The sequence below is a fragment of the Salvelinus alpinus genome, chromosome 30 (assembly GCF_045679555.1).
Source record: "Salvelinus alpinus chromosome 30, SLU_Salpinus.1, whole genome shotgun sequence".
Classification (NCBI taxonomy): Eukaryota; Metazoa; Chordata; class Actinopteri; order Salmoniformes; family Salmonidae; genus Salvelinus; species Salvelinus alpinus.
Genome location: NC_092115.1, coordinates 31347371 through 31373665, shown reverse-complemented (window position 1 = coordinate 31373665; position 26295 = coordinate 31347371). Strand labels below are relative to the sequence as shown.

Genomic DNA, 26295 nt, shown 5'->3' with positions numbered 1-26295 from the left:
CAACAACATTGGATGCCAACCGCCCTTAAACCCTGTCGAAGAAGAAAAAGCGAGCTTGACAAATCCCGGAACTATGCGTGGATTGTGAAAGTAGGATATTTCTCTATAATTTAAAGTTTTGTCCAACATTGTTTTATCATAGTGCATACATAGGCATAACCAATTTACATCGAATGTTAAACGGTATGCGTGCTTCATTTTGTGTACTTTATAAGTTGACAACATTGTTGGTAAATTTGTTGAGACGTTACAGTCTATTGGATTTCCGACTAACGTAACGTCTCAGTTCCAGATTCAGTTCTGTATTTCAATTCAACGCCGCTGAATCTCATTAGCCTACTGCTCCTTTCGTTCGGAAATCAACTATTGATACTTTTTCATAATGAGATATTGCGCTTTATTATTAACAATGTATGCGCTGCTCTCATCTCAATGCTAGAGGGATATACCGAGGTCGGACCGGGTAGACAGCCACCATGGCTGCTGTGCAGGACTCTATCTACATGAAATCCTCTGACCTTATCAAAAAGGAGCCGCTGGACTACGGCGGCTTCGGTACCGTGTACCTGTGCTATCACAAAACCCTCGGTCAGGTGGTTCTGAAGACCGTCTACACCGGGCCACCGCGCAATGAGTGAGTAGAGGGCCATGGTGGGGATTCCCCAGTGTCCATGACCAGTGTTGTGACTGTCACGCTCCAAAAGTTTCATATTGTCTTCTAATTTAAAAAAGCAACTTTAAAGTATATTTTTCTATGTGATCCATGAAGTAAAGTTTGTTTCATAATATTTTATTTTTAATTATATTAAAAAAAAATATATATATGTTTGAATGGAATGCTACTTACTTGCATGGTTTAACATAACTTTTAGATCAGGGATTCCCCTTCCTGCATTGGGGAACATCCCGCGCCACGTCTATTTCTATGCGCACAGCATTGTTCATGACACAGACTGTTCACACACCGCTTGTTGGTGGAGAGAATTGTGCAGGTTTAAAGCTTATTTCCTGCAATTCTACACATTTTGTTATGGGGTGCAAAGAAAATGTTGCAGTTTTAAAGCTAATTGTCTTGCAAATCTATACATTTTGTCATGTCTAATGTGTATTTGTGTTATTTTCGTGACTAAAAAGTTACAACAATATGGGCAAAAAAAAACAAAATTAATAAACGTTAGCTGACATGGACTAATTGATTTGGACATTTCAGGGATAGTTATAAATAGCTCTCTAAGGTATGTAATGACTAATGTAATGACTAACATGACAAGAGGAACTGATGATGCCCTACCCAATTTCGGGATTGCAACTTCAAGAGTAAGTTTAAAGTCGGACTGAGTTTCTTTAAAAACGAACGGGCGTGCCCCACAGTTTGGTAACCACTGTTTTAGATAATGTTTTATGAGTTCACACAGAAAAAGAACCAGTCCGGTGGGTAGGCTACACTTCTCTTTTCCTGTTACACAAAGGATGATAAAAACAGAGAAAATGGGTGTCTGTAGTGTGTATAGTGCTCAAGTAGCCTACAGTTGGCTTAGTTATTACATAGTAATACATCTCCAAATTAACACATTTTTCGAACTGGTAGTCTTGACTAAGCCTTCCTCCCTGTCTTCCCCAGGGGCAATAAGCAGTCCCTGCTAGAGGAGGGCAGCCTGATGACCAGACTGAACCATGAGCGGGTGGTCAAGCTGCTGGGGGTGATCCTGGAGGATGGGGACTACTCTCTGGTCATGGAGCTCATCCCTAAAGGCAACCTACTGGCCATGCTGGACCAGGTGAGAGGAGATCGCAACAAAAACAATGACAACTACATTAACAACAATATCTAACTTAGTCTACAGTGTCACTTTAGGTTAGTTCCTGAACTCACAGGCTAGCCTACTTCCTCTCTGCAGAGGTGGGAGGTCTTCACGGAGACCTCTGCATCACACTTTGGTCTGTGTAATATCAACAAGCTGTTTTCTCTTTGGGAAAACAACTTTTATATATTCCTGTCTTTTCTCCAGGTTTCTGTGCCGATATCTATCAAGGGCAGGATCATATTGGAGATTCTGGAGGGGATGGTGTACCTGATGAAGAACTGTGTCATACACAAGGATCTCAAACCAGAAAACATACTGGTGGACAAGGATTTTCATATTAAGGTACAGCACACACTGCATAATATATGTCGTGACTAGACTTTAACATTAATTTGAAGACTGTTATCTAATTAACTATGTTTAATTGTTACCTGATTTAAATTAATCATGTAACTAACTCATTAGGCTCTGGGGCACCACGAGAGCGGTTCTTTAAAGAGTTACCATCTCCCGAATTAAACTCTAAAAGGTCTTTACCGATAAAGATATAAACAGTAAACAGTCAACGTATTAATCAGATCCTCGTATCATGTCATTCTGAACAGTCGTAACCTCCTTGCATCTGCAAAAACTGGAGTCTTAATTATGATTCAGTACTACACAAATTGGTTTAATTATTTATTTACTAGCTAATTAAGTGGGAACACAGAATAAACATACACACACTGCACCGGTTATTGACTGGAGATGTAATACGCTGAAAACGTATCCCTAGCGGAATGACAACAACATGGATGCTGGTTAAAAAAGAGAGGGAGAGGGACAGAGACACTTAACATCGCGAAATTCAGAAACTACTCTCACCTACAATAACTATATACTTTGTACACGAACCGCCACTCGCTTTGAGCAAGAAATCAGGAATGTATTTACGTGAAATGCCTGGGTTCGCCGGGGATCTTTCGGTGAACGGAGCAGCCTTGGAAAGGGGGTTGGGCCTTTTCTCGGGACGCTTGTAAGGCTCTGATTGTCCGAAATGGTTCCAACTAGTCTTCTACTGTTGTCCTTCTTCGTAGTTATCCCATATCCGGTGACTTGTCGTGTAGTCCTGAGCAGAACTACTGAGTTCATTTTCCTTCCATTCGCTCTTGAAGATGCTTCTTTTGAAGATAAGCTGCCAGTTGAGGACTTGTGAGGTGTCTGTTTCTCAAACTAGACACTATATGTACTTGTCCTCTTGCTCAGTTGTGCACCAGGGCCTCCCACTCCTCTTTTTACTCTGGTTAGAGACAGTTTGCGCTGTTCTGTGAAGGGAGTAGTACACAGCGTTGTACGAGTTCATCAGTTTCTTGGCAATTTCATGCATGGAATAGCCTTCTTTTCTCAGAACAAGAAATAGACTGACGAGTTTCAGAAGAAAGTTCTTTGTTTCTGGACATTTTGAGCCTGTAATCGAGCCCACAAATGCTGATGCTCCAGATACTCAACTAGTCTAAAGAAGGCCAGTTTTATTGCTTCTTTAATCAGAACAACAGTTTTCAGCTGTGCTAACATAATTGTAAAAGGGTTTTCTAATGATCAATTAGCCTTTTAAAATGATAAACTTGAATTAGCTAACACAACGTGCCATTGGAACACATGAGTGATGGTTGCTGATAATGGGCATCTGTACACCTACAGTTGAAGTCGGAAGTTTACATACACTTAGGTTGGAGTCATTAAAACTCGTTTTTCAACCACTCCACAAATTTCTTGTTAACAAACTATAGTTTTGGCAAGTCATTTTTCCAACAATTATTTACAGGCAGATTATTTTACTTATAATTCACTGTATCACATTTCCAGTGGGTCAAAAGTTTACATACACTAAGTTGACTGTGCCTTTAAATAACTTGGAAAATTCCAGAAAATTATGTCATGGCTTTAGAAGCTTCAGATAGGCTAATTGACATCATTTGAGTCAATTGGAGGTGTACCTGTGGATGTATTTCAAGGCCTACCTTCAAACTCAGTGCCTCTTTGCGTGACATCATGGGAAAATCAAAAGAAATCGGCCAAGACTCTTTTTTTTTTTTGACCTCCACAAGTCTGGTTCATCCTTGGGAGTCATTTACAAATGCCTGAAGGTACCACGTTCATCTGTACAAACAATAGTACGCAAGTATAAACACCATGGGACCACGCAGCCGTCATACTGCTCAGGAAGGAGACGCCTTCTGTCTCCTAGAGATGAACGTACTTTGGTGCGAGAAGTGCAAATCAATCCCAGAACAACAGCAAAGGACCTTGTGAAGATGCTAGAGGAAACAGGTACAAAAGTATCTATATCCACAGTAAAACGAGTCCTATATTGACATAACCTGAAAGGCCGCTCAGCAAGGAAGAAGCCACTGCTCCAAAACCGCCATAAAAAAAACAGACTACGGTTTGCAACTGCACATGGGTACAAAGATCGTACTTTTTGGAGAAATGTCCTCTGGTCTGATGAATCAAAAATAGAACTGTTTGGCCATAATGTCCATCGTTTTGTTTGGGGGAGGCTTGCAAGACGAAGAACAGCATCCCAACCGTGAAGCACGGGGGTGGCAGCATCATGTTGTGGGGGTGCTTTGCTGCAGGAGGGACTGGTGCACTTCACAAAATAGACGGCATCATGAGGGAAGAAAATTATGTCGATATATTGAAGCAACATCTCAAGACATCAGTCAAGAAGTTGGGTCTTCCAAATGGGTCTTCCAAATGGACAATGACCCCAAGCATACTTCCAAAGTTGTGTCAAAATGGCTTAAGGACAACAAAGTCAAGGTATTGGAGTGGCCGTCACAAAGCTCTGACCTCAATCCTATAGAACATTTGTGGGCAGAACTGAAAAAGGCGTGTGCGAGCAAGGAGGCCTACAAACCTGACTCAGTTACGCCAGCTCTGTCAGGAGGAATGGGCCAAAATTCACCCAACATATTGTGGGAAGCTTGTGGAAGGCTACCCGAGACGTTTGACCCAAGTTAAACAATTTAAAGGCAATGCTACCAAATACTAATTGAGTGTATGTAAACTTCTGACCCACTGGGAATGTGATGGAAGGAGTAAAAGCTGAAATAAATCATTCTCTCTACTATTATTCTGACTAGGATTAAATGTCAGGAATTGTGAAAAACTGAGCTCAAATGTATTTGGCTAAGGTGTACAGTATGTAAACTTCCGACTTCAACTGTATGTAGATAATCCATAAAAAAATTGTCGTTAACAATGTCTACACTGTATTTCTGATCAATTTCATGTTATTTTAATGGACAAAAAATACAATTTTCTTTCAAAAAACAAGGACATTTCTAGGTGACCCCAAACTTTTGAACGGTAGTGTATGAGTATAGATGTGTGTGTGAAATCCATGTATGCGTGTGCGTAATGCATGTAATTGTATGAATATGCATGTCTGTATCTGTGCTCCAGATTGCAGACCTGGGCCTGGCCACCTGTCAGACGTGGAGCAGACTGACTAAGGAGGAGTCTCGCAGGCAGAGCCGGCTAGGACGTATGGGGGCTGGGGGAGCGGGGGCCAGGGCAGCTGGTACTCTGTGCTACATGGCTCCGGAGCACCTTGACAGCATCCATACACGCTCCTCTGAGAAGTCTGACATCTATAGCTTCGCTATTGTCGTCTGGGTCATCCTCACTGCCAGTGAGCCCTTTGAAAGTGAGTGTTGCTCACTCAGTCTACAGAGGCCTGTTGGGGTTATAGTAATCGGATGTGATTTCAGCCATATACTGTGAGCTCCAAAAGTGTTGGGACAGTGACAATTTTGTTGTTGTTTCGGCTCTTCTCCAGCACTTTGGATTTGAAGTGATACAATGACTATGAGGTTAAAGTGCAGACTGTCAGCTTTAATTTGAGGATATTTTCATCCATATTGGGTAGTGCTGAGAGCTATTAGTGCTTTTTGAGGTCGGTTGTATTCTAAATCATGGTTTTTAATTTCGGTTTCGATAATCTTTTAAAACTTTATGCACTATGCATTATGTCGGTTGTAAATGCTGTAACAACACAGAATAAAACAGTAAATATCCCTCATCAAGCCGATAGCACGACGGCCCTCAAGGAATTTCACAGGACTTTATGCAACTGGAAACCATATATCCTGAGGTTGCATTTATTGTAGCTGGGGATTTTAACAAAGCAAATTTGAGGAAAAGGCTGCCTAAATTCTATCAGCATATCGACTGCAGTACTCACGCTGCTAAAACACTCAACCACTGTTACTCCAACTTCCGGGATGCATACAAGGCCCTCCCTCTCCCTCCTTTCAGCAAATCTGACCACGATTCCATTTTGCTCCTCCCTTCCTATAGGCAAAAACTCAAACAGGAAGTACCCGTGCTAAGGACTATTCAACGCTGATCTGATCAAACGGAATCCACACTTTAAGATTCTTTTGATCACGCGGACTGGGATATGTTCCGGGTTGCTTCCGAGAATAATTTTGACTAATACACTGAGACGGTGACTGAGTTTATCAGGAAGTGTCAGGAGATGTTGTACCCACTGTGACTATTAAAACCTACCCTAAACAGAAAACATGTATAGATGGCAGAATTCGCAGAAAACTGAAAGCGCGAACCACCGCATTTAACCATGGCAAGCTGACTGGGAATATGGCATAATACAAACGGAGTAGTCATTCCCTCCACAATGTAATCAAACAGGCAAAACGTCAGTATAGAGACAAGGTGGAGTTGCAATTCAACGGCTCAGACACGAGACGTATGTGGCAGGGTCTAGACAATCACAGACTACAAAAGGAAAACCAGCCACGTCGCGGTCACACCGACGTCTTGCTTCCGGACAAGCTAAACACCTTCTTTGACCGCTTTGAGGATAACACAGTGCCACCGACGCGGCCCGCTACCAAGGACTGTGGGCTCTCCTTCTTCGTGGCCGACGTGAGTAAGACATTTAAACGTGTTAACCCTCGCAAGGCTGCCAGCCCAGACTCCATCCCTAGCTGCGTCCTCAGAGCATGTGCAGACCAGCTGGCTGGTGTGTTTACGGACATATTCAATCTCTCCCTATCCCAGTCTGCTGTCCCCACATGCTTCAAGATGGCCACCATTGTTCCTGTACCCAAGAATGCAAAGGTAACTGAACTAAATGACTATCGCCCCATTGCACTCACTTCTGTCATCATGAAGTGCTTTGAGAGACTATTCAAGGATCATATCACCCCCACCTTACCTGACACCCTAGACCCGCTTCAATTTGCTTAACGCCCCAATAGGGCCATGCAATCGCCATCGCCATCACACTGCACACTGCCCTATCCCATCTGGACAAGAGGAATACCTATGTAAGAATGCTGTTCATTGATTATAGCTCAGCATTCAACACCATAGTACCCTCCAAGCTTGTCATTAAGCTTGAGGCCCTGGGTCTGAACCCCGCCCTGTGCAATTGGGTCCTGGACCTCCTGACGGGCCACATCCAGATTAGAGGTCGACCGATTATGATTTTTCAACGCCGATACCGATTATTGGAGGACCAAAAAAAGCCGATACCGATTAATCAGACGATTTTTTAAAAATGTATTTGTAATAATGACAATTACAACAACAATGAATGAACACGTATTTTAACTTAATATAATACATCAATAAAATCAATTTAGCCTCAAATAAATAATGAAACATGTTCAATTTGGTTTAAATAATGCAAAAACAAAGTGTTGGAGAAGAAAGTAAAAGTGCAATATGTGCCATGTAAGAAAGCTAACGTTTAAGTTCCTTGCTCAGAACATGAGAACATATGAAAGCTGGTGGTTCCTTTTAACATGAGTCTTCAATATTCCCAGGTAAGAAGTTTTAAATTGTAGTTATTATAGGAATTATAGGACTATTTCTCTCTATACCATTTGTATTTCATTAACCTTTGACTATTGGATGTTCTTATAGGCACTTTAGTATTGCCAGTGTAACAGTATAGCTTCCATCCCTCTCCTCGCTCCTACCTGGGCTCGAACCAGGAACACAACGACGACAGCCACCCTCGAAGCAGCGTTACCCATGCAGAGCAAGGGGAATAACTACTCCAAGTCTCAGAGCGAGTGACGTTTGAAACGCTATAAGCGCGCACCCCGCTAACTAGCTAGCCATTTCACATCGGTTACACCAGCCTAATCTCGGGAGTTGATAGGCTTGAAGCACAGCGAAGAGCTTCTGGCAAAACGCAGGAAAGTGCTGTTTGAATGAATGCTTACGAGCCTGCTGCTGCCTACCACCGCTCAGTCAGACTGCTCTATCAAATCATAGACTTAGTTATAACATAATAACACACAGAAATACGAGCGTTATGTCATTAATATGGTCGAATCCGGAAACTATCATCTCAAAAATAAGACGTTTATTCTTTCAGTGAAATCAGGAACGGGTCCGTATTTTATCTAACGGGTGGCATCCATAAGTCTAAATATTCCTGTTACATTGCACAACCTTCAATGTTATGTCATAATTATGTAAAATTCTGGCAAATTAGGCGGCCCAAACTGTTGCATATACACTGACTCTGCGTGCAATGAACGCAAGAGAAATGACACAATTTCACCTGGTTAATATTGCCTGCTAACCTGGATTTCTTTTAGCTAAATATGCAGGTTTAAAAAATATATACTTCTGTGTATTGATTTTAAGAAAGGCATTGATGTTTATGGTTAGGTACACATTGGAGCAACGATACGTACCGCATCGATTATATGCAACACAGGACACGCTAGATAAACTAGTAATATCATCAACCATGTGTAGTTAACTAGTGATTATGATTGATTGATTGTTTTTTATAAGATAAGTTTAATGCTAGCTCGCAACTTACCTTGGCTTCAACTGCATTCGCATAACAGGCAGGCTCCTCGTGGAGTGAAATGTAATCAGGTGGTTAGAGCGTTGGACTAGTTAATTGTAAGGTTGCAAGATTTAATCCCCCGAGCTGACAAGGTAAAAATCTGTCGTTCTGCCCCTGCACGAGGCAGTTAACCCACCGTTCCTAGGCCATCATTGAAAATAAGAATTTGTTCTTAACTGACTTGCCGAGTTAAATAAAGATTAAATAAAGGTGTAAAAAAATAATAATAATAATTGAAATCGGCCCTAATTAATCGGCCATTCTGATTAATCGGTCGACCTCTACTCCAGATGGTAAAGGTAGGAAACAACACCTCCACTTTGCTGATCCTCAACACTGGGGCCCCACAAGGGTGCGTGCTCAGCCCCCTCCTGTACTCCTTGTTCACCCATTACTGTGTATCACTGCCTGGTACGGCAACTGCAACGCCCACAACCGCAGGGCTCTCCAGAGGGTGGTGCAGTCTGCGCAACGCATCACTGGAGGGAAAACTACCTGCCCTCCAGAACACCTACAGCACCCGATGTCAAGAAGATCATCAAGGACAACAACCACTCGAGCCACTGCCTGTACACGCCGCTATCATCCAGAAAGCAAGGTCAGTACAGGTGCATCAAAGCGGGGACCGAGAAACTGAAAAACAGCTTCTATCTCAAGGCCATCGGACTGTTAAATAGCCATCACCAGCACAGAGAGGCTGCTGCCTAGACACACAGACTTTAAATCATTGCCCACTTTAATAAATGGAACACTAGTCACTTTAATAATGTCACTTTAGTATTGTTTACATATCTTGCATTACTCATCTCATATGTATATACTGCATTCTATACTATTCAACTGTATCTTAGTCTATGCCGCTCTGACATTGCTCGTCCATATATTGATATATTCTAAATGCCATTCCTTTCCTTAGATTTGTGTATGTTGGGTGTATGTTGTTAAATTGTTAGATATTGCTGCACTGTCGGAACTAGAAGCACAATAATTTCGCTACACCTGCAATAACATCTGCTAAACCAATAAATGTGACCAATAAAATGGGATTTGAATATAAGTATCATGATGGTAGTGACTGCCCATTTACTTCTTATCAATTATTAACCATAATTTATTCACATTACTTTAATTTAATAAAATATTTCAGTTCTGTAGCCTATATTACATTTGGTTTATTTGAAGACTATTATTTATTTCCAAATCTCATCTCTATAGAGCTGCTTCCTATGCTGTCTGACAAAATCACGATTTTGAAGTTCTTCAAAGTAAATGAGGCATACTTTTGTGACTGCTGAATACTAACTATCAATCACTTAGATCATGTGTTTTCAAGTAGAGATACCTTGAGAAGCAACAGCTGCTCTATATCACCTCACGATCATGCATTCTTCTGTCTCTTCTGTAGCAGGCGTAAAAGAAACACAGACCGGACAAGTAGATGCGCAATGGATTATGGTCATTGTAGTTAATTACCACATTGTATGCATTAAACTAGAATATTGGTCTGTTGGAAACTACATCTCACAGTTCAGACTGGATCTGATTTATCTCTAGAGAAACTGCATTGAACTCACAGAAAAAAACTCTGAATGAAATGGAATTCAAATAATTTAACCGACTTCAGTCTGGAAAAATAACTGAAATGTTGGCTAATCGCTCATGGGTGAACCGTTTAGAAATTACAGCACTTCTTGTACATAGTCCCCCATTTTAGGGGACCAAAAGTGTTGAGACAAATTAACTTATGTGTATTAAAGTAGTACAAAGTTAAGTATTTGGTACCATATTCATAGCACGCAATGACTACACAAAGTTTGTGACTACAAATTTGCTGGATGCATTTTCTGGTTGTTTTGGTTGTGTTTCAGATTATTTTGTTCCAAATAGAAATGAATGGTAAATAATGTATAATCCTGAATGGACCGTGAATAATGATGAGTGAGAAAGTTAGAGACACACAAATATCATACCCCCAAGACATGCTAACCTCTACCATTACAATAACGGGAGGTTAGAATGTTTTTGGGGGGGATGATATTTGTGCATCGGTAACTTTCTCACTCTAGAAACATTATATTCTTATTTAAAATATGTAATTACACAATACATTATTTACCATTCATTTCTATTCTAAATAATCTGAAACACAACCAAAACAAACAGCATATGCATCCAACAAATGTGTAGAGTCACAAGCTTGATGTAGTCATTGCATGCTATGAATATGGGACCAAATACTTAACTTTTTACTACTTTAATACACATAACTTAATTTGTCCCAATTTTGGTCCCCTAAAATTTTGGTCTTCTAAAATGGGGGGAATATGTTCAAAAAGTGCAGTAATTTCACCTGATATGGATGAAAATACCCTCATATTAAAGCTGACAGTCTGCACTTTATAACCCCATAGTCATTTTATCATATCAAATCCAAAGTGCTGGAGTACAGATCCAAAATAACAAAAACTGTGTCGCTGGCTCAATACTTTTGGAGACCACTGTATTTTATAGTAAACATTTTATGAATGGATAAGGTTTTCAGTTTTCAAATGCCTGTACAGATGCACTGAATTCATTTTGGACTACTGTATTTTCAGATGCTCGGAGTGAGGACCATATCTGCCAGTGTGTCCGTAAAGGCGATCGTCCGGATGAATACCTCATCCCTGATTATACTCCTGTAGAGATCATAGAGCTAATGAAGAGATGCTGGCATCAGGATCCACAACTACGGCCAACATTCGGAGGTGTGTGTGCATATGTGTGGTGAGATTGAGGTACAGGAATTTCAAATAATGTATTACAGTATACGCACAATGGCAATCAATCAAATTGTAGTTGTATAGCAAGTAATATCACAGCACAATTCACGAAACCCAGACCTAAATAGCAAGTTCAGGGCAACAGGAGCTTGATATAACTATTTACGGGGGTGAAGAAGAAATCTTGAGAGGAACCAGACCCTTCAGGGGTCTCCATACACCTGTGACTAACTGGATATACACTACCGTTCAAAAGTTTGGGGTCACTTAGAAATGTCCTTGTTTTTGAAAGAAAAGTATTTTTTTGTCCATTAAAATAACATCAAAATGATCAGAAATACAGTGTAGACATTGTTAATGTTGTAAATGACTATTGTAGCTGGAAACGGCAGATTTTTTATGGAATATCTACATAGGCGTACAGAGGCCCATTATCAGAAACCATCACTCCTGTGTTCCAATGGCACGTTGTGTTAGCTAATTCAAGTTTATCATTTTAAAAGGCTAATTGATCATTAGAAAACCCTTTTACAATTATGTTAGCACAGCTGAAAACTGTTGTTCTAATTAAAGAAGCAACAAAACTGTCCTTCTTTAGACTAGTTGAGTATCTGGAGCATCAGCATTTGTGGGTTCAATTACAGGCTCAAAATGGCCAGTAACAAATAACTTTCTTCTGAACCTCATCAGTCTATTCTTGTTCTGAGAAATGAAGGCTATTCCATGCAAGAAATTTCCAAGAAACTGAAGATCTCGTACAACACTGTGTACTACTCCCTTCACAGAACAGAACAGCAAACTGTCTCTAACCAGAATAGAAAGAGGAGTGGAAGGCCCCGGTGCACCACTGAGCAAGAGGACAATTACATTAGTGTCTAGTTTGAGAAACAGACTCCTCACAAGTCCTCAACTGGCAGCTTCATTAAATAGTACCCGCAAAACACCAGTCTCAATGTCAGCAGTGAAGAGGCGACTCCTGGATGTTCCTCTATCCAGTATCTGTGTTCTTTTGCTCATCTTAATCTTTTATTTTTATTGGCCAGTCTGAGATATGGCTTTTTCTTTGCAACTCTGCCTAGCAGGTCAGCATCCCGGAGTTGCCTCTTCACTGCTGTTTCCAGCTACAATAGTAATTTACAGCATTACCAATGTATACACTGTATTTCTGATCAATTTGATGTTATTTTAATGGACCAAAAAAATTGTGTTGGAATGTACAAGTTGTAAATGCTCTGTAATACACCATTTAATACCATGTCTGTACACGTGTGTATATATATATACACACACGTGTACAGACATATATATGTTGACTTGTGATGATGACACAGCATATTGGTTAAATATTGCACTTGTTTTGCACTCGTGTTGGAATGTACAAGTTGTAAATGCTCTGTAATACACCATTTAATACCATGTCTGTATGTCTGGTGTATTACTGGTGTATTACAGAGCATTTACAACTTGTACATTCCAACACCAGTGCAAAACAAGTACAATATTTAACCAATATGCTGTGTCATCATCACAAGTCAACATTGGACCTAATGGATAAATGAGTACTTCAACGAGCATCAATTCAAGTGATCCCTTGGTATTCATGAGTCTAATACACACTCTTATGTGGCTATGTTAGTAATATGACTGCTCTAATTGCTTTCTCTTTCTCTCTCTTTTTCTCGACAAGAGGGCTACAACTTCTTCCTGCCCGTCTACAGGGAGAAGTTGGAGCCAGATGTAGAAAGGGACTCACTTGGTCTCAGAGTAAGTTAAATGCGTGAACAAAGTGATAGCATTGTCATGAGTACATAATTTAATTAATCAAGTGTGCCACAAAACATTGTCGAAACAAATACAGTAACTTAGTGAAAGATATTGATGGGTGCATTGTTTGTGGCGATTCACTAAGTTGTAGATGACTCTTGAAAACACTATCACCTCTGCGAGTGTGTGATTACCTCATTATATTACCACGATATTACCTCATCTGTCATAAAAGGTCCACAACACATTTTTGAACTATGTTATGCGTCATGTGTTCTGTTTCATTGGCATGTAGGACTTGTACGAGGGGCCTGAGGAGATGGTGGAGAAGATGAAGTCTTTATCGATGCCTCCTGAGAGCCTTACAGCAGGTGAGTGGTCTGAGCACCACGGGAGGCGGGCTTCAAGGCCCTGACCCTTTATAGCTCTCCGCCTTACAACTCCAGACTGCTCGCTTCCTCTTTATACTTGTTAGACTTCAGTGCAGCTTTTGACATTATCAATCATAGTCTGCTGCTGGAAAGACATAAGTGTTATAGCTTTACACCCCCTGCTATAATGTGGATAAATAGTTACTTGTCTAACAGAACACAGAGGGTGATCTTTAATGGAAGCCTCTCAAACATAATTCAGGTAGAATCAGGAATTCCCCAGGGAAGCTTTTTAGGCCCCTTGCTTTTTCAATCTTTACTAATGACATGCCACTGGTTTTGAGTAAGGCCAGTGTGTATATGTATGCAGATGACTCAACACTATACACGTCAGCTACTACAGCGACTGAAATAACTGCAACACTTAACAAATAGTTCAGACAGCCATGCATACCCCACAAGCCACCAGAGGTCTCTTCACAGTCCCCAAGTCCAGAACAGACTATGGGAGGCACACAGTACTTCATAGAGCCATGACTACATGGAACTCTATTCCACATCAGGTAACTAATGCAAGCAGTAGAATCAGATTTAAAAAGCAGGTAAAAATACACCTTATGGAACAAAGGGAACTGTGAAGAGACACACAAAGGTACAGACACATGCATACGCACACATTGTGATATTGTTGTATGGTGGTATTGAATATTTTGTGTTGTGGATATGTGGTGGAGTAGGGATGTTATATGATGTACCGTTTTCTCTTTAGCTCATTCAGTACAAACATAGTTCACTGTTTTATCTTTTGTTTTATATGGGCTTAGACTGAGTAATGTAATGTGGCCGCTTTGGTGTGGTCCGACCTCAGGAAGAGTAGTTGATGCCCTGGCCGTATACCTCCAGACCACTCACAGCCTTATGTCTTACAACTCTACACCGCACACTGTCTACAGTCTCAGCATGGTGTAGACTTGTGTCAAGTTTAATATTTGATATACTCAGCCTAAGCCCACTGATCCAAAAGTTTGGTCAAAGTCCACTGAACTATTTGGCATGACAGAAGAATATTGTTTTTCAAATCTAACGAGACGGGATGCACTAAGACTAGAGCTGTGGCGGTCATGACATTTAAATCAAGTCAAATAAATCCAAGAAATATAGCCTACACCATCACAATAAATCCATGATTTATTTTAAGACAGGTCTGAAGAAACATGAAATGAAGAAAATGTAGTCTATTTCAGAAGAACAGAATAGCATACTCTGAGTTGTCCTTATGTTAGGCCCTGATCTGACTATGACATATGGCTGTGGGCTACACTAGTTAATTTAGCAGACAAGGTTTGCTTAGAAGTCTGTGGCATTATTTTATAGTATTAAGAATACAGTTGAACATAGCTGAATAAAATAGAAAGGATATTTTCTCCAAACGATTTGAAGGAGTGCGCACATGCGGCTATTCTGGGGTGAGCGGTTAAGAAACAGGTATTCCTATATGCTTAATTTACAGTTATTTATGTAACTTTAGTTGTGATACAAATGTTGGGCTATATATTTAGATTTTTAATACATTCTAAGTCTGCATGATGCGACTAATGCTGATTTGAAAAAAGTTGCATGAAAGGCATGAGCTCTGCTTTGATTTTTGTGCAGTCTGTACATACTTCATCAGTCTCTCATTCACAATTTGACAAGCATTTGATAATACCTTGAATTTCCCAGCTGCATCCCCTTTGTGTGGCTGTAATACCCCCTAAAAACATCCATGCCTTTTGCGGCCAGTGGCTATTGTGCCCTTGGGCTGAATATAATAATTATAAATCCCTTCTCCCAGCTGCGTGCCGAAGCACCTCTCACTCACTTGGCTCTTTGTCACGTGATTGGGTCTTTCTCACAGGCTACAAGCGAAGACAGACACATCGGGGACGTAACTGCCTGGATCCTTATTCAAGGCGCATATTGAAGATTTTGGAAGAACTGTCCACATTTACAGATACTTTTCGTCAGCCACCAAGATGAGTAGTCTTAACGAACAGCAAAAGCAGTAGTCTATGTCAATTTACTATCCCCCATAGTACAAAAGTCAACCTATTCTATTCTGTGTGAGAAATAAATATTCCAAACATAGTCTGGGACAGTTGTGGGATGCGATAGATCCCAAATTAATACAACCAATAGCATCTGTACATTTAGCTTAAAACTGTACGTTTAGCTTAAAATGTTAATAAACTATTATGCTATTTCTTCATATTATAAGCGTAGCAATGCGCACACGGCAGTAGGCTATAAGCGCAAATGTCCCATTAGCACAAATGCAATTATGCTTTAATTATAAAGGTGCATTTTTATGGTGAAAATTATCTTCCCCAAACTTGAAACTCGCATGTATGCCAGTTAGGCTCTACACCAGTTGTAAAGCGGATTAATGTGCTTAATTTTAAGAAGTTATTTGACCACTTTAGTTTTGATGCAAGCCTTATCAAAACATATAGGCCTATGGGCTAGGCTACATGAGGTGTGCGACTATGATTTCTTGCCTTAAGCTGGGGATCATTCACAAGTGATAGGCTAATATTGTCACACTATTCTTGATTTTAATCTTGTCTTTACATATTCTAAATAATATGTGAAATTTGTTTTGATTTAGAATGGAATATGTTTTGATTTAGAATGGACCATTATCATGCACCTGTCTCGAAACATGCAGCAGAAAAAAATGCTTGTAATCTATGCACTTAAATAGCGAATGGAAGACACTTTTCCCATGGTTCATTTTCATGCCAGCCAGGTAGGCTATACTCCATTTGTAAAGAGAAGCAATGTGCTTAATATTAGCAATGTTGAGAGAAATAAATAGTAGGCCTAGCCTATAGAAAGCTGATGGGATCCTCCTCTTTTTAATAGAGGCCATCACTCCTTTTTCTCAAGCATATTGCAGAGCCTATAGAAATGTTGCTCAACATGAGCTCATGGACTCTCATGAAGTGTTTGATTAGATTTTGGATTAGATTTGCATTGATGTCAGATTGATTAGAGCAGTGGTTCCCAAACTTTTTTTATAGTCCCGTACCCCTTAAAACATTCAACCTCCAGCTGCGTACCAGGGTCAGCGCACTCTCAAATGTTGTTTTTTGTTGCAAAAAACAAATGTTGTTTTTTGCCATCATTGTAAGCCTGCCACACACACACTATACGATACATTTATTAAACATAAGAATGAGTTGAGTTTTTGTTACAACCCAGCTCGTGGGAAGTGACAAAGAGCTCTTCTTATAGGACCAGGGCACAAATAATAATATAATAATAATCAATAATTGTGCTTTTTATTTAGCTATCTTACATATAAAACTTTATTTGGTCATCAAAAATTGTGACTTAACTCACTGCAGGTTAATGAGAAGGGTGTGCTTGCACATAACTCTGTTATGGTGGGTTGTATTGGAGAGAGTCTGTCTTAAATCATTTTCCACACACAGTCTGTGCCTGTATTTAGTTTTCATGCTAGTGAGGGCCGAGAATCCCCTCTCACATAGGTACGTGGTTGCAAAGGGCATTGGTGTCTTAACAGCGCGAATTGCCAAGGCAGGATACTCTGAGTGCAGGCCAATCCAGATATCTGGCAGTGGCTTCTGATAAAATTCAATTTTCAGAGAACCGTTTGTTACAATCTCAATGAGGCTCTCTTGTTCAAATATCGATAAGTGGACTGTAGGCAGGGCATGAAAGGGACAATGAATCCAGTTGTTTGTCTTATCCGTTTTGGGAAAGTACCTGCATAATTCCGCACCCAACTCACTCAGGTGCTTCGCTATATCACATTTGACATTGTCCGTAAACTTGAGTTCATTTGCACACAGAAAATCATACAATGATGGAAAGACCTGTGTGTTTTCCTTGTTATTGCAGACAGAGAAGAGCTCCAACTTCTTAATCATAGCCTCAATTTTGTCCAGCACATTGAATATAGTTGCGGAGAGTCCCTGTAATCCTAGATTCAGATCATTCAGTTGAGAAAAAACATTACCCAGAAAGGCCAGTCGTGTGAGAACTCGTCATCATGCAAGCGGTCGAGACAAGTGAAAATGATGGTCAGTAAACAGAACTTTAAGCTCGTCTCTCAATTAAAAAAAAAAACATGTCAATACTTTGCCCATTGATAACCAGCGCACTTCTGTATGTTGTAAAAGCGTTACATGGTCGCTGCACATATTGTTGCACAGTGCAGAAAATACACAAGAGTTCAGGGACCTTGCTTTAACAAAGTTAAGCATTTTCACTGTCGTGTCCAAAACGTCTTTCAAGCTGTCAGGCATTCCCTTGGCAGCAAGAGCCTCTCGGTGGATGCTGCAGTGTACCCAAGTGGCGTCGGGGGCAACTGCTTGCACACGCGTTACCACTCCACTATGTCTCCCTGTCATGGCTTTTGCGGAATCAGTACAGACACCAACACATCTTTACCACCAAAGTCCATTTGATGTCACAAAGCTGTCCAGTACTTTAAAAATATCCTCTCCTGTTGTCCTGGTTTCTAGTGGTTTGCAGAAGAGGATTTATTATTTAATTGACCCCCCATAAACGTAACAGACATATACCAGGAGCTGTGCCAGTCCCACCACGTCTGTTGACTCACCCAGCTGTAACGCATAGAATTCACCGTCTTGTATGCGAAGCAGTAATTGTTTCAAAACATCTACTTCCATGTCACTGATGCATCGTGAAACAGTGTTGTTTGTTAAAGGCATTGTCTACATAGTTTTTTGGGCCTTTTCCCCCAGCATTGGCCCAGCCATATCTGTGGCAGCAGGAATAATTAAGTCCTCCACAATAGTATGGGGCTTGCCTGTCCTAGCCACTCCGTAGCTCACCATATAATACTTTTCTAGCCCCTTCTTATTAATGGTATCTGTTGCTTTTATATACGTTTTACTACACAAAAGTCATCTTAATTCTCGCTCAAAACAACTCCCGTGGCTTATTTTTCAAATTGGCATGTTTTGTTTCTAAATGACTGTGCAGGAGTGAATGTTTAATTGAGTTGTGAGATAGTACTTTTGCACATATAACACACTGTGGCTGAGGAAAGGCACTATTCCCAATATATGTGTAGCTCTCATCATATTTGTGCCTCTTCGATGGTCCAACGTCCCTGTCTTTTGTTCGGTGCTTTCCCGGGTAAGGGGGCAGAAATATGAAGAAAAAAAATGTATGGATGGAATTCGACTGCAGTCATGACTCGTAACCGCCAGTGTTGCGGTAATACGGTCACCGTAACAGCCCTAACTAAGACCCGAACTTGAGATCTTTGCACATATTTAGGTTTTTCGTTCAAATCTCTCATTCTCACCAGTAAACCATTTATACGAAGTTAACAAGTAATGCACATGGATCTCAATTTAGAATTCATCTTTTAAAAATGAACACTCTCCCTCTTCTCACTATAGACCGGCCAGCTCCCTTGCTGAGCTCAGACAGTGCTGGGGCTGTCCGTATAGAAGCTGGTCCAGTGGAGGCCAGCATTGAGGACCTTAACCTCTTCCTTCCCTGTGAGCCTTCCCTAATCCAGCCAGATGCCCGGGCCCTCGGCCCCATCAGCACCCCCTCGGGTATGGAGCTCAACCTGGTCAGTAGTTGGAGGTCAAACCTGGATGTCAAATTAGCCCAGGAGTTGGAGTACCACAAATTCGGCAGCTACTGCCGGATGGACCAGCCTGACTTCAGCCCCTACCCTCACCATGCCACCCCACAGCGCCTCTCCTCACAGGACCTCACTACCACCAGAGGCCTCCCAGACCTCAGGCCCTCTCCGCCCCCAGTGTCCTCTGTCCAGTCTTGGACCAAAACCCAGGCCGTCCAGCCCAGCAGCGTGGAGGTGGACCCCCTCCTCAATCTCTCTGACCTAGGCCTGTACGAGTCAGCGGCCCCCTCCGGTACTACCACACCAAGACACCAGCTGTCAAGCCACATCCCTGAGTCCACCAGCAGCCCATCTCTGAGCCAGGGCAAGTACTCCCCCCAGCAGCAATATCCCTACGCCCAGTATGACCGCCTCCAGTCCTGGCCAGCCTACCCAGTGCCAGAGTCAGCTGCCCCAGACCTCACTGCAGGGCTGCGCCTGAACTCGGGTGCCAAGGTTGGACCTTCACAAGACCCAGGTAGGGATGATGCACAAAGGTTACAGTGCTGATACCAGTATCACCATTACTACAGCTAGTCTACAGCTGATGTACATTCCACAGTCAACATGACAGCTATCTAGCAATTCAATCAGGAAGCCATTTATGAGAAACGTTGTATTTGTGTGTACATGTGCGTGTGTGTTGCAGCAGGCCTGTTTATCCAGAACGCCAGTGGGATCCAGATAGGCAGCAACAACACACTCAGCATCAGGGGTCATGAGTCCTACAGCAGCTTAGCCAGCTCTCTCTCCAACGGAGCCAACTCACTCTCTCTGCTCAAAGAAAACCTGCCGATGTACGGTAAGAGTAGACTACATCCTGCAAAGAGGAGCCTACTTCCTGAAAATAGACATCAGCTTCCTATTTGTCTATGTCATGTTTTCTACTAGTCACAGATTTTGCATTTGGCCACAATAGAGGGGTTCTATGCTCATCTGGTTAAGGAAGGGAACCACAAAATGTACCATAAAACCATTAATTTATGCATTGTTTGTTTACAAATTTACACTGAACAAAATTATTAACGCAACATGTAAAGTCTGAGTCCCATGTTTCATGAGCTGAAATAAAAGATCCCAGAAATGTTCCATATGCACAAAAAGTGTATTTCTCTCAAATGTTGTGCACAAATTTGTTTACATCCCTGTTAGTGAACATTTCTCCTTTGCCAAAATAATCCATCCACCTGACAGGTGTGGCATATCAAGAAGCTGATTAAACAGCATGATCATTACAAAGGTGCATCTTGTGCTGGCCACGATAAAAGGCCACTCTAAAATGTGCAGTTTTGTCACACAACCACAATGCCACAGATGTCTCAAGTTTTGAGGAAGTGTGCAATTGGCATGCTGACTGCAGGAATGTCCACCAGAACTATTCCCAGAGAATGTAATGTTTATTTCTCAACCATAAGCCGCCTTAGAGAATTTGGCAGTATGTCCAACCGGCCTCACAACCGCCGACCATGTGCATGGTGTCGTGTGGCCGAGCGGTTTGCTAATATCAACGTTGTGAATAGAGTGCCCCATGGTGGCGGTGGGGTTATGGTATGGGCAGGCATAAGCTACGGACAACGAACACAATTGCATTTTATCGATGGCAATTTGAATGCGCAAAAAATACAGTGATGAGATCCTGTTGCCAATTAAAGAGGCCCATTTTTTATAAGGTATCTGTGACCAACAGATGCATATCTGTATTCCCAGTCGTGAAATCCATAGATTAGTGCCGAATGAATTTATTTAAATTGACTGATTTCCTCATTTGAACTGTAACTCAGTAAAATCTTTGAAATTGTTGTATGTTCCGTTTATATTTTTGTTCAGTATATATTTGGGGTTATAATTTGGTTGGATTGTTAAACTATGACCATGGGGAATTTATAAATTATATTATTCAACAGTCAATGGGTATGTATCATTAATTGACAGTAAATTATCAAAATCCCTTGTTAATATCACAGAAAAGGGCTTTAACTAACTTTCATGTTATACAATATGTTCTGTTGTGTCCTTTCCCGTGTTCAGAGGACCAGGCTGTGACTGAGGAGCACCTGGATCTCCTGAGAGATAACATCGGGAAGGACTGGAAGCGCTGCGCCCGTCGTCTGGGCCTGAGCGAGGTGGAGGTGGAGACCATCGACCATGACTACCAACGTGACGGGCTGCCTGAAAAGGTGCACCAGATGCTGGAGCGCTGGAGGATGAAGGAGGGCTGTGTGGGCTGCACCGTGGGCCGGCTCTGCAGAGCCCTGGAGAGCTGTGTTAAAGTCGACCTGTTGAAGAGGCTTCTGCACTCCAGCGGGACCAACAGTTCTCTGTAGGTACAGTAGCCTGTATCAACTGTATTCAATTCCCCCTACACCAGAGGAATTGCTATTGACTCCAGCCCCCCACCCTCACCCTTACATTCCTACCAACCAATCTAACGTCTAATGATTGTGGGTTGAGTTGTTAGTATTGACTTTGAACCACTTACAGTAAGTAAGGTATTTTCTTGCCATATGATACGGATATGAGTGTAGCAGCCCAAATACGCCATTCCAATCTGGGGGAAATCTGCAGTTGCTACATCCATTTTTGGGCTTAAGTTAACAATATATACCCATTTGATTCTTGAAGAAAGAACTTATAAATGCCTCATGAGTTTAGTTCAATTGTTGTGCCACTTCAGAGCCCTATACTACAAATCAGGTTTGAGGAGTTGGCGAGGTAACCTTGGTCAAATCCTCGGGATAATCGGCAACAAATTATATCCTGAATGAAGTGTCTGAGCCAAAAGTTGGCCAAAAGTTTGAGGAAGCCGACTGATTTAAATATTTGTATTAATCAAATGTTTTTTTGTGTGTCATTTTTTACTTTTTTAAATACCTATCATATTACACATACAGTAGTAATGACAGCATTCGCTTTGCAAACTTGGGATTGTATTTTCACATTTGCAACAGCCGCAACCATAGACGTACAGTGCATTCGGAATGTATTCAGAACCCTTGACTTTTTTCACATTTTGTTACGTTACAGCCTTATTCTAATATAGGAATGTATCCTCACCAATCTACACACAATACCCCATAATGACAAAGCAAATTTTTAAGTAAAAATATCACATTTACATAAGTATTCAGACCCTTTACTGAGTATTTTGTTGAAGCACCTTCGCCAGCGATTACAGCCTTGAGTCTTGTTGGGTATGACGCTACTCAAGGACATTCAGAGACTTGTCCCGAAGCCACCTCTGCATTGTCTTGGCTTTGTGCTTAGGGTCGTTGTCCTGTTGGAAGGTGAACCTTCACCCCAGTCTGAGGTCCTGAGCACTCTGGAGCAGGTTTTCATCAAGGATCTCTTTGCTCCGTTCATTTTTCACACAATCCTGACTGGTCTCCCAGTCCCTGCCGCTGAAAAACATCCCCACGGCATAATGCTGCCACCACCATGCTTCACAGTAAGGATGGTGCCAAGTTTCCTCCAGACGTGACGCTTGGCATTCAGGCCAAATAGTTCAATATTGGTTACATCAGACTAGATAATCTTGTTTCTCATGGTCTAAGTCCTTTAGGTACCTTTTGGCAAATTCCAAGCGGGCCGTCGTGTGCCTTTTACTGAGGAGTGGCTTCCGTCTAGCCACCTTACCATAAAGGCCTGATTGGTGGAATGCTGGATGGTTGTCCTTCTGGAAGGTTCTCCCATCTCCACAATCGGGTTCTTGTTCACCTCCCTGACCAAGGCCCTTCTTCCACGATTGCTCAGTTTGGCCGGGCGACCAGCTCTAGGAAGAGTCTTGGTGGTTCCAAACTTCTTCCATTTAAGAATGATAGAGGCCACTGTGTTCTTGGGGACCTTCAATGCTGCAGACATATTTTGGTAGCCTTCCCAGATCTGTGCCTCGACACAATCTTGTCTCGGAGCTGTGCGGACAATTCCTTTGACATCATAGCTTGGTTTTTGCTCTGACATGAACCGTCAATGGTGGGACCTTATATAGACAGGTGTGTGCCTTTCCAATTGATTTTACCACAGGTGGACTCCAATCAAGTTGCGGAAACATCTCAAGGATGATCATTGGAAACAGGATGCACCTGAGCTCAATTTCGAGTACCATAGCAAAGGGTCTGAATACTTAAGGTATTAAGGTATTTCTGTTTTTTATTTTGATTAAATTTGCTAAAATATTTTTTACAACTTTTCACTTTGTCATTATGGGGTATGATGAGGAACATTTTTATTTAATACATTTTAGAATAAGGCTGTAATGTAACAAAATGTGGAAAAAGGGAAGGGTCTGAATACTTTCCAAATACAGTGTATATATTCATATTTATAATAAAATAATGATTAATAATAACAGTCAGGATTTTGTGTCCAATGGGATGAATGCAGATGGAGAAACCAGAATGTCCTTTTAAAAAGTTACCAGAACTGAGCTTTTATTCCTTCTACATAAAAATGTTCCCAGGGAGGACTCCCAATCCCCTAAGCAAGGGGACTGGAATTGGTTAAACTCGCAGTTTACTAAATGTACCAAATGATCCTCTTTCCATAAAAGCATGATGGTCATGACTTTCTAACATGAAAGGGGAAGTTAGACAATCGATCCGAGATCGACGTAAGTTTCAGTCATGGAATTTCTACCTTTTTTTTTACCCCTGGATAAGCACACGAAAGACGACATTAACGATACGAAATAAAATAAAGACTGCACTTCTAAAAGCCTATTTCACACCATAGCCTGTTGAATTTGCTAAATAACTTTTCTTTCATTTAGATTTCCTCACAAATTAAAATATGGCGCTGATTCGCATGGATTAATGTTTCAGCATTGTCTCAGTGAAGAGTTCGGCCTTTGACTAGACATGTGTGACATGCACACGCAGTTAAAGCCTGCTAGAGTTAGCAGCAGGCAGACAAGTAATATCCACCATCGTAGTACAGATGAAGGCTGAGCTGGAATGTGAAGTTGGCTAGCTTTATAAAAGTCTAGCTTGCTTCGTAATATACCACTCAGAACTCTAAATATTAGTTTGTTTTACTCCAATGTTTGTAAACAAAGTAAATGTAAGCAAACACTATATAGCCTCAAAACATGGTTAAAACTATAATTTTGATATTGTGGATGGTCAGTCCTTACATCCATAAGAACACATTCCAAACCTGTCACTACACCCTCGTAAACTCCCAATTTAATTGACAGTGTCATCTTCTTCACTTCCACTACCTGTCAGTCTTTCAAAAGGTTAATCACTTGGATAAAACAAGCCTTTGGACTGGAAACATCTGCTGTGAACTCAGAGACTAATTTTATGTGTCACAGTACGTTCTAAAATCCAGTACACCCACAATCAGAAAGATGTTTTTATTCATTTTTTATTTTGGTTGATTTTTATATTTTTATCAGCACCAAAGAAAAACGGAAGTGAACATTTAAAAATAATAATAATAATAATAAATCCTTCCAGTATAACGAACCTTGGTCTAGGCGAGCTACATGGTGTGCAGTCAGTGCACATAGAAATATAATGAACTCATTCTAATTCTATGGCTGTGCAGCACCAACATACCCTGATTCAACCAATCATTCAATCATCAACATTCGAGACCTTGATTATTTAGGTCAGCAGTAGTACAAAAGCACACCATGTACAGTAGCTTCCAAGAACAGAACAGAGATACATGTTTCCTGTGGACAACAAACATGTGACTTGACCAACATAGACGTTGTTGCTCACCTGCTCTCCGCTAGAGGGCAGCAGAATGTATGTATTCCTTGTCAGGTTCGTCTCATAATCATGGGGAACCAGCCTCTTCGAAGGGCTCTAACCGTACACTATTTATCCCGTACAGCTGCCAGGCAGGAATTTCCTCCTCCATGCATGACAATTAGTTACCCCAGTGTACGGCAAATGAAACATGAATGCATATGAATGTGTTTGAGGCAATTACCTATTTGACAGATTAGAGGTCCGCTGATATTGAAACTTCTTGTCTCTAGGCTAGTTTAAATGAACTATTGTAGTGTTTTGTGATACAGAACAGCAGTCATGCACTGCAAGTCTATTTTCCGTCATAATGTCTGCTCTTGGACATGACCCTGATTGTACGTCAATGAATGTGCTTTGGTGCGTGCTTGTATGTTATTTTGACGCTTGGCAGTAGCAGTTAATAGTGTGTGTGCGTGCATGTGTGTGTGCACGCTTAAATGTGTGTGTGTGTATGCTCATATGTGGGTGTGTGTATGCTCATATGTGGGTGAGAGAGGCATCTCAAAATTAGCTGGTGTTGTCACTTCACTGTGTTTTTAAATAAAGTCTGTTTCAAGAAAAGTGAATTTTGTCATAATTGTTGAGAAGCGATCTAATTGTTTGTAGTCAATGACTCACTAGGTGCATAGTCATGCTAGGTGCATAGCCGAAAGGGGGCAATCGGATTGATTCTAGTCCATACAAATCTTCTGAATGTGGATATACCGTTCTCCGTTGAAGCACCAAGAAACATTACATGGGGCCAATAGTGTTGTTCCCATAGAGATCCTATTAAATTAATGATTAGTCTTCTTAATTCCAATTCTATGGTTTTTCCTGACCAGGACAAACTCCTGGCCCGGCCCCAGATGGTGTACTAGTGTACCCAGACAGCAACAACAGGACTTGGGTACTCACTTGTCATCATGAAGTGCTTTGAGAGGCTAAGGATCATATCACCTCCACCTTACCTGACACCCTGGACCTACTACAATTTGCATACCGCCCCAACATCCACAGATGACGCAATCGCCATTGCACTGCACACTGCCTTATCCCAACTGGACAAGAGGAATACCTATATAAGAATGCTGTTCGTTGACTACAGCTCAGCCTTCAACACCATGGTGCCCTCCAAGCTCATCACTAAACCCGGGGCCCTGGGTCGGAACCCCGCCGATGCAACTGGGTTCTGGACTTCCTGACAGGCCGACCCCAGGTGGTGAAGGTAGGCAACAATACCTGACACGGTCGCCAGGTGTATGGTGTTTCCTCCGACACATTGGTGTGGC

General features: G+C 41.4%; 1 protein-coding gene across 4 annotated transcripts; it reads left to right on the top strand.

The window, feature by feature from the left end:
* LOC139559490 (receptor-interacting serine/threonine-protein kinase 1-like) lies at positions 1-25585 on the top strand. Of its 4 annotated transcripts, none has more exons than XM_071375531.1 (11): positions 1-90; positions 440-634; positions 1622-1778; positions 2010-2147; positions 5256-5499; positions 11292-11441; positions 13144-13220; positions 13516-13591; positions 19033-19743; positions 19915-20067; positions 21294-25585. In XM_071375531.1, exons 2-11 carry the CDS (start codon positions 477-479, stop codon positions 21587-21589), a joined length of 2160 nt encoding a protein of 719 aa, XP_071231632.1. In that variant the 5' UTR covers positions 1-90; positions 440-476; the 3' UTR covers positions 21590-25585. The 4 variants fall into 4 exon arrangements, with proteins under 4 accessions (XP_071231632.1, XP_071231633.1, XP_071231634.1 ...); XM_071375532.1 differs by having other exon boundaries at positions 33-183; XM_071375533.1 differs by having other exon boundaries at positions 46-634; positions 19918-20067.
* Positions 25586-26295: the final 710 nt, after the last annotated feature.

Excerpts from the sequence above, each read along its gene's own strand:
- LOC139559490 (XM_071375531.1), top strand. The coding sequence starts at position 477 with ATGGCTGCTGTGCAGGACTCTATCTACATGAAATCCTCTGACCTTATC. Across the intron at positions 11,442-13,143 it reads ACTACGGCCAACATTCGGAG|AGGGCTACAACTTCTTCCTG; the intron begins GTGTGTGTGCAT and ends TTTCTCGACAAG. Across the intron at positions 20,068-21,293 it reads AGAAAACCTGCCGATGTACG|AGGACCAGGCTGTGACTGAG; the intron begins GTAAGAGTAGAC and ends TCCCGTGTTCAG.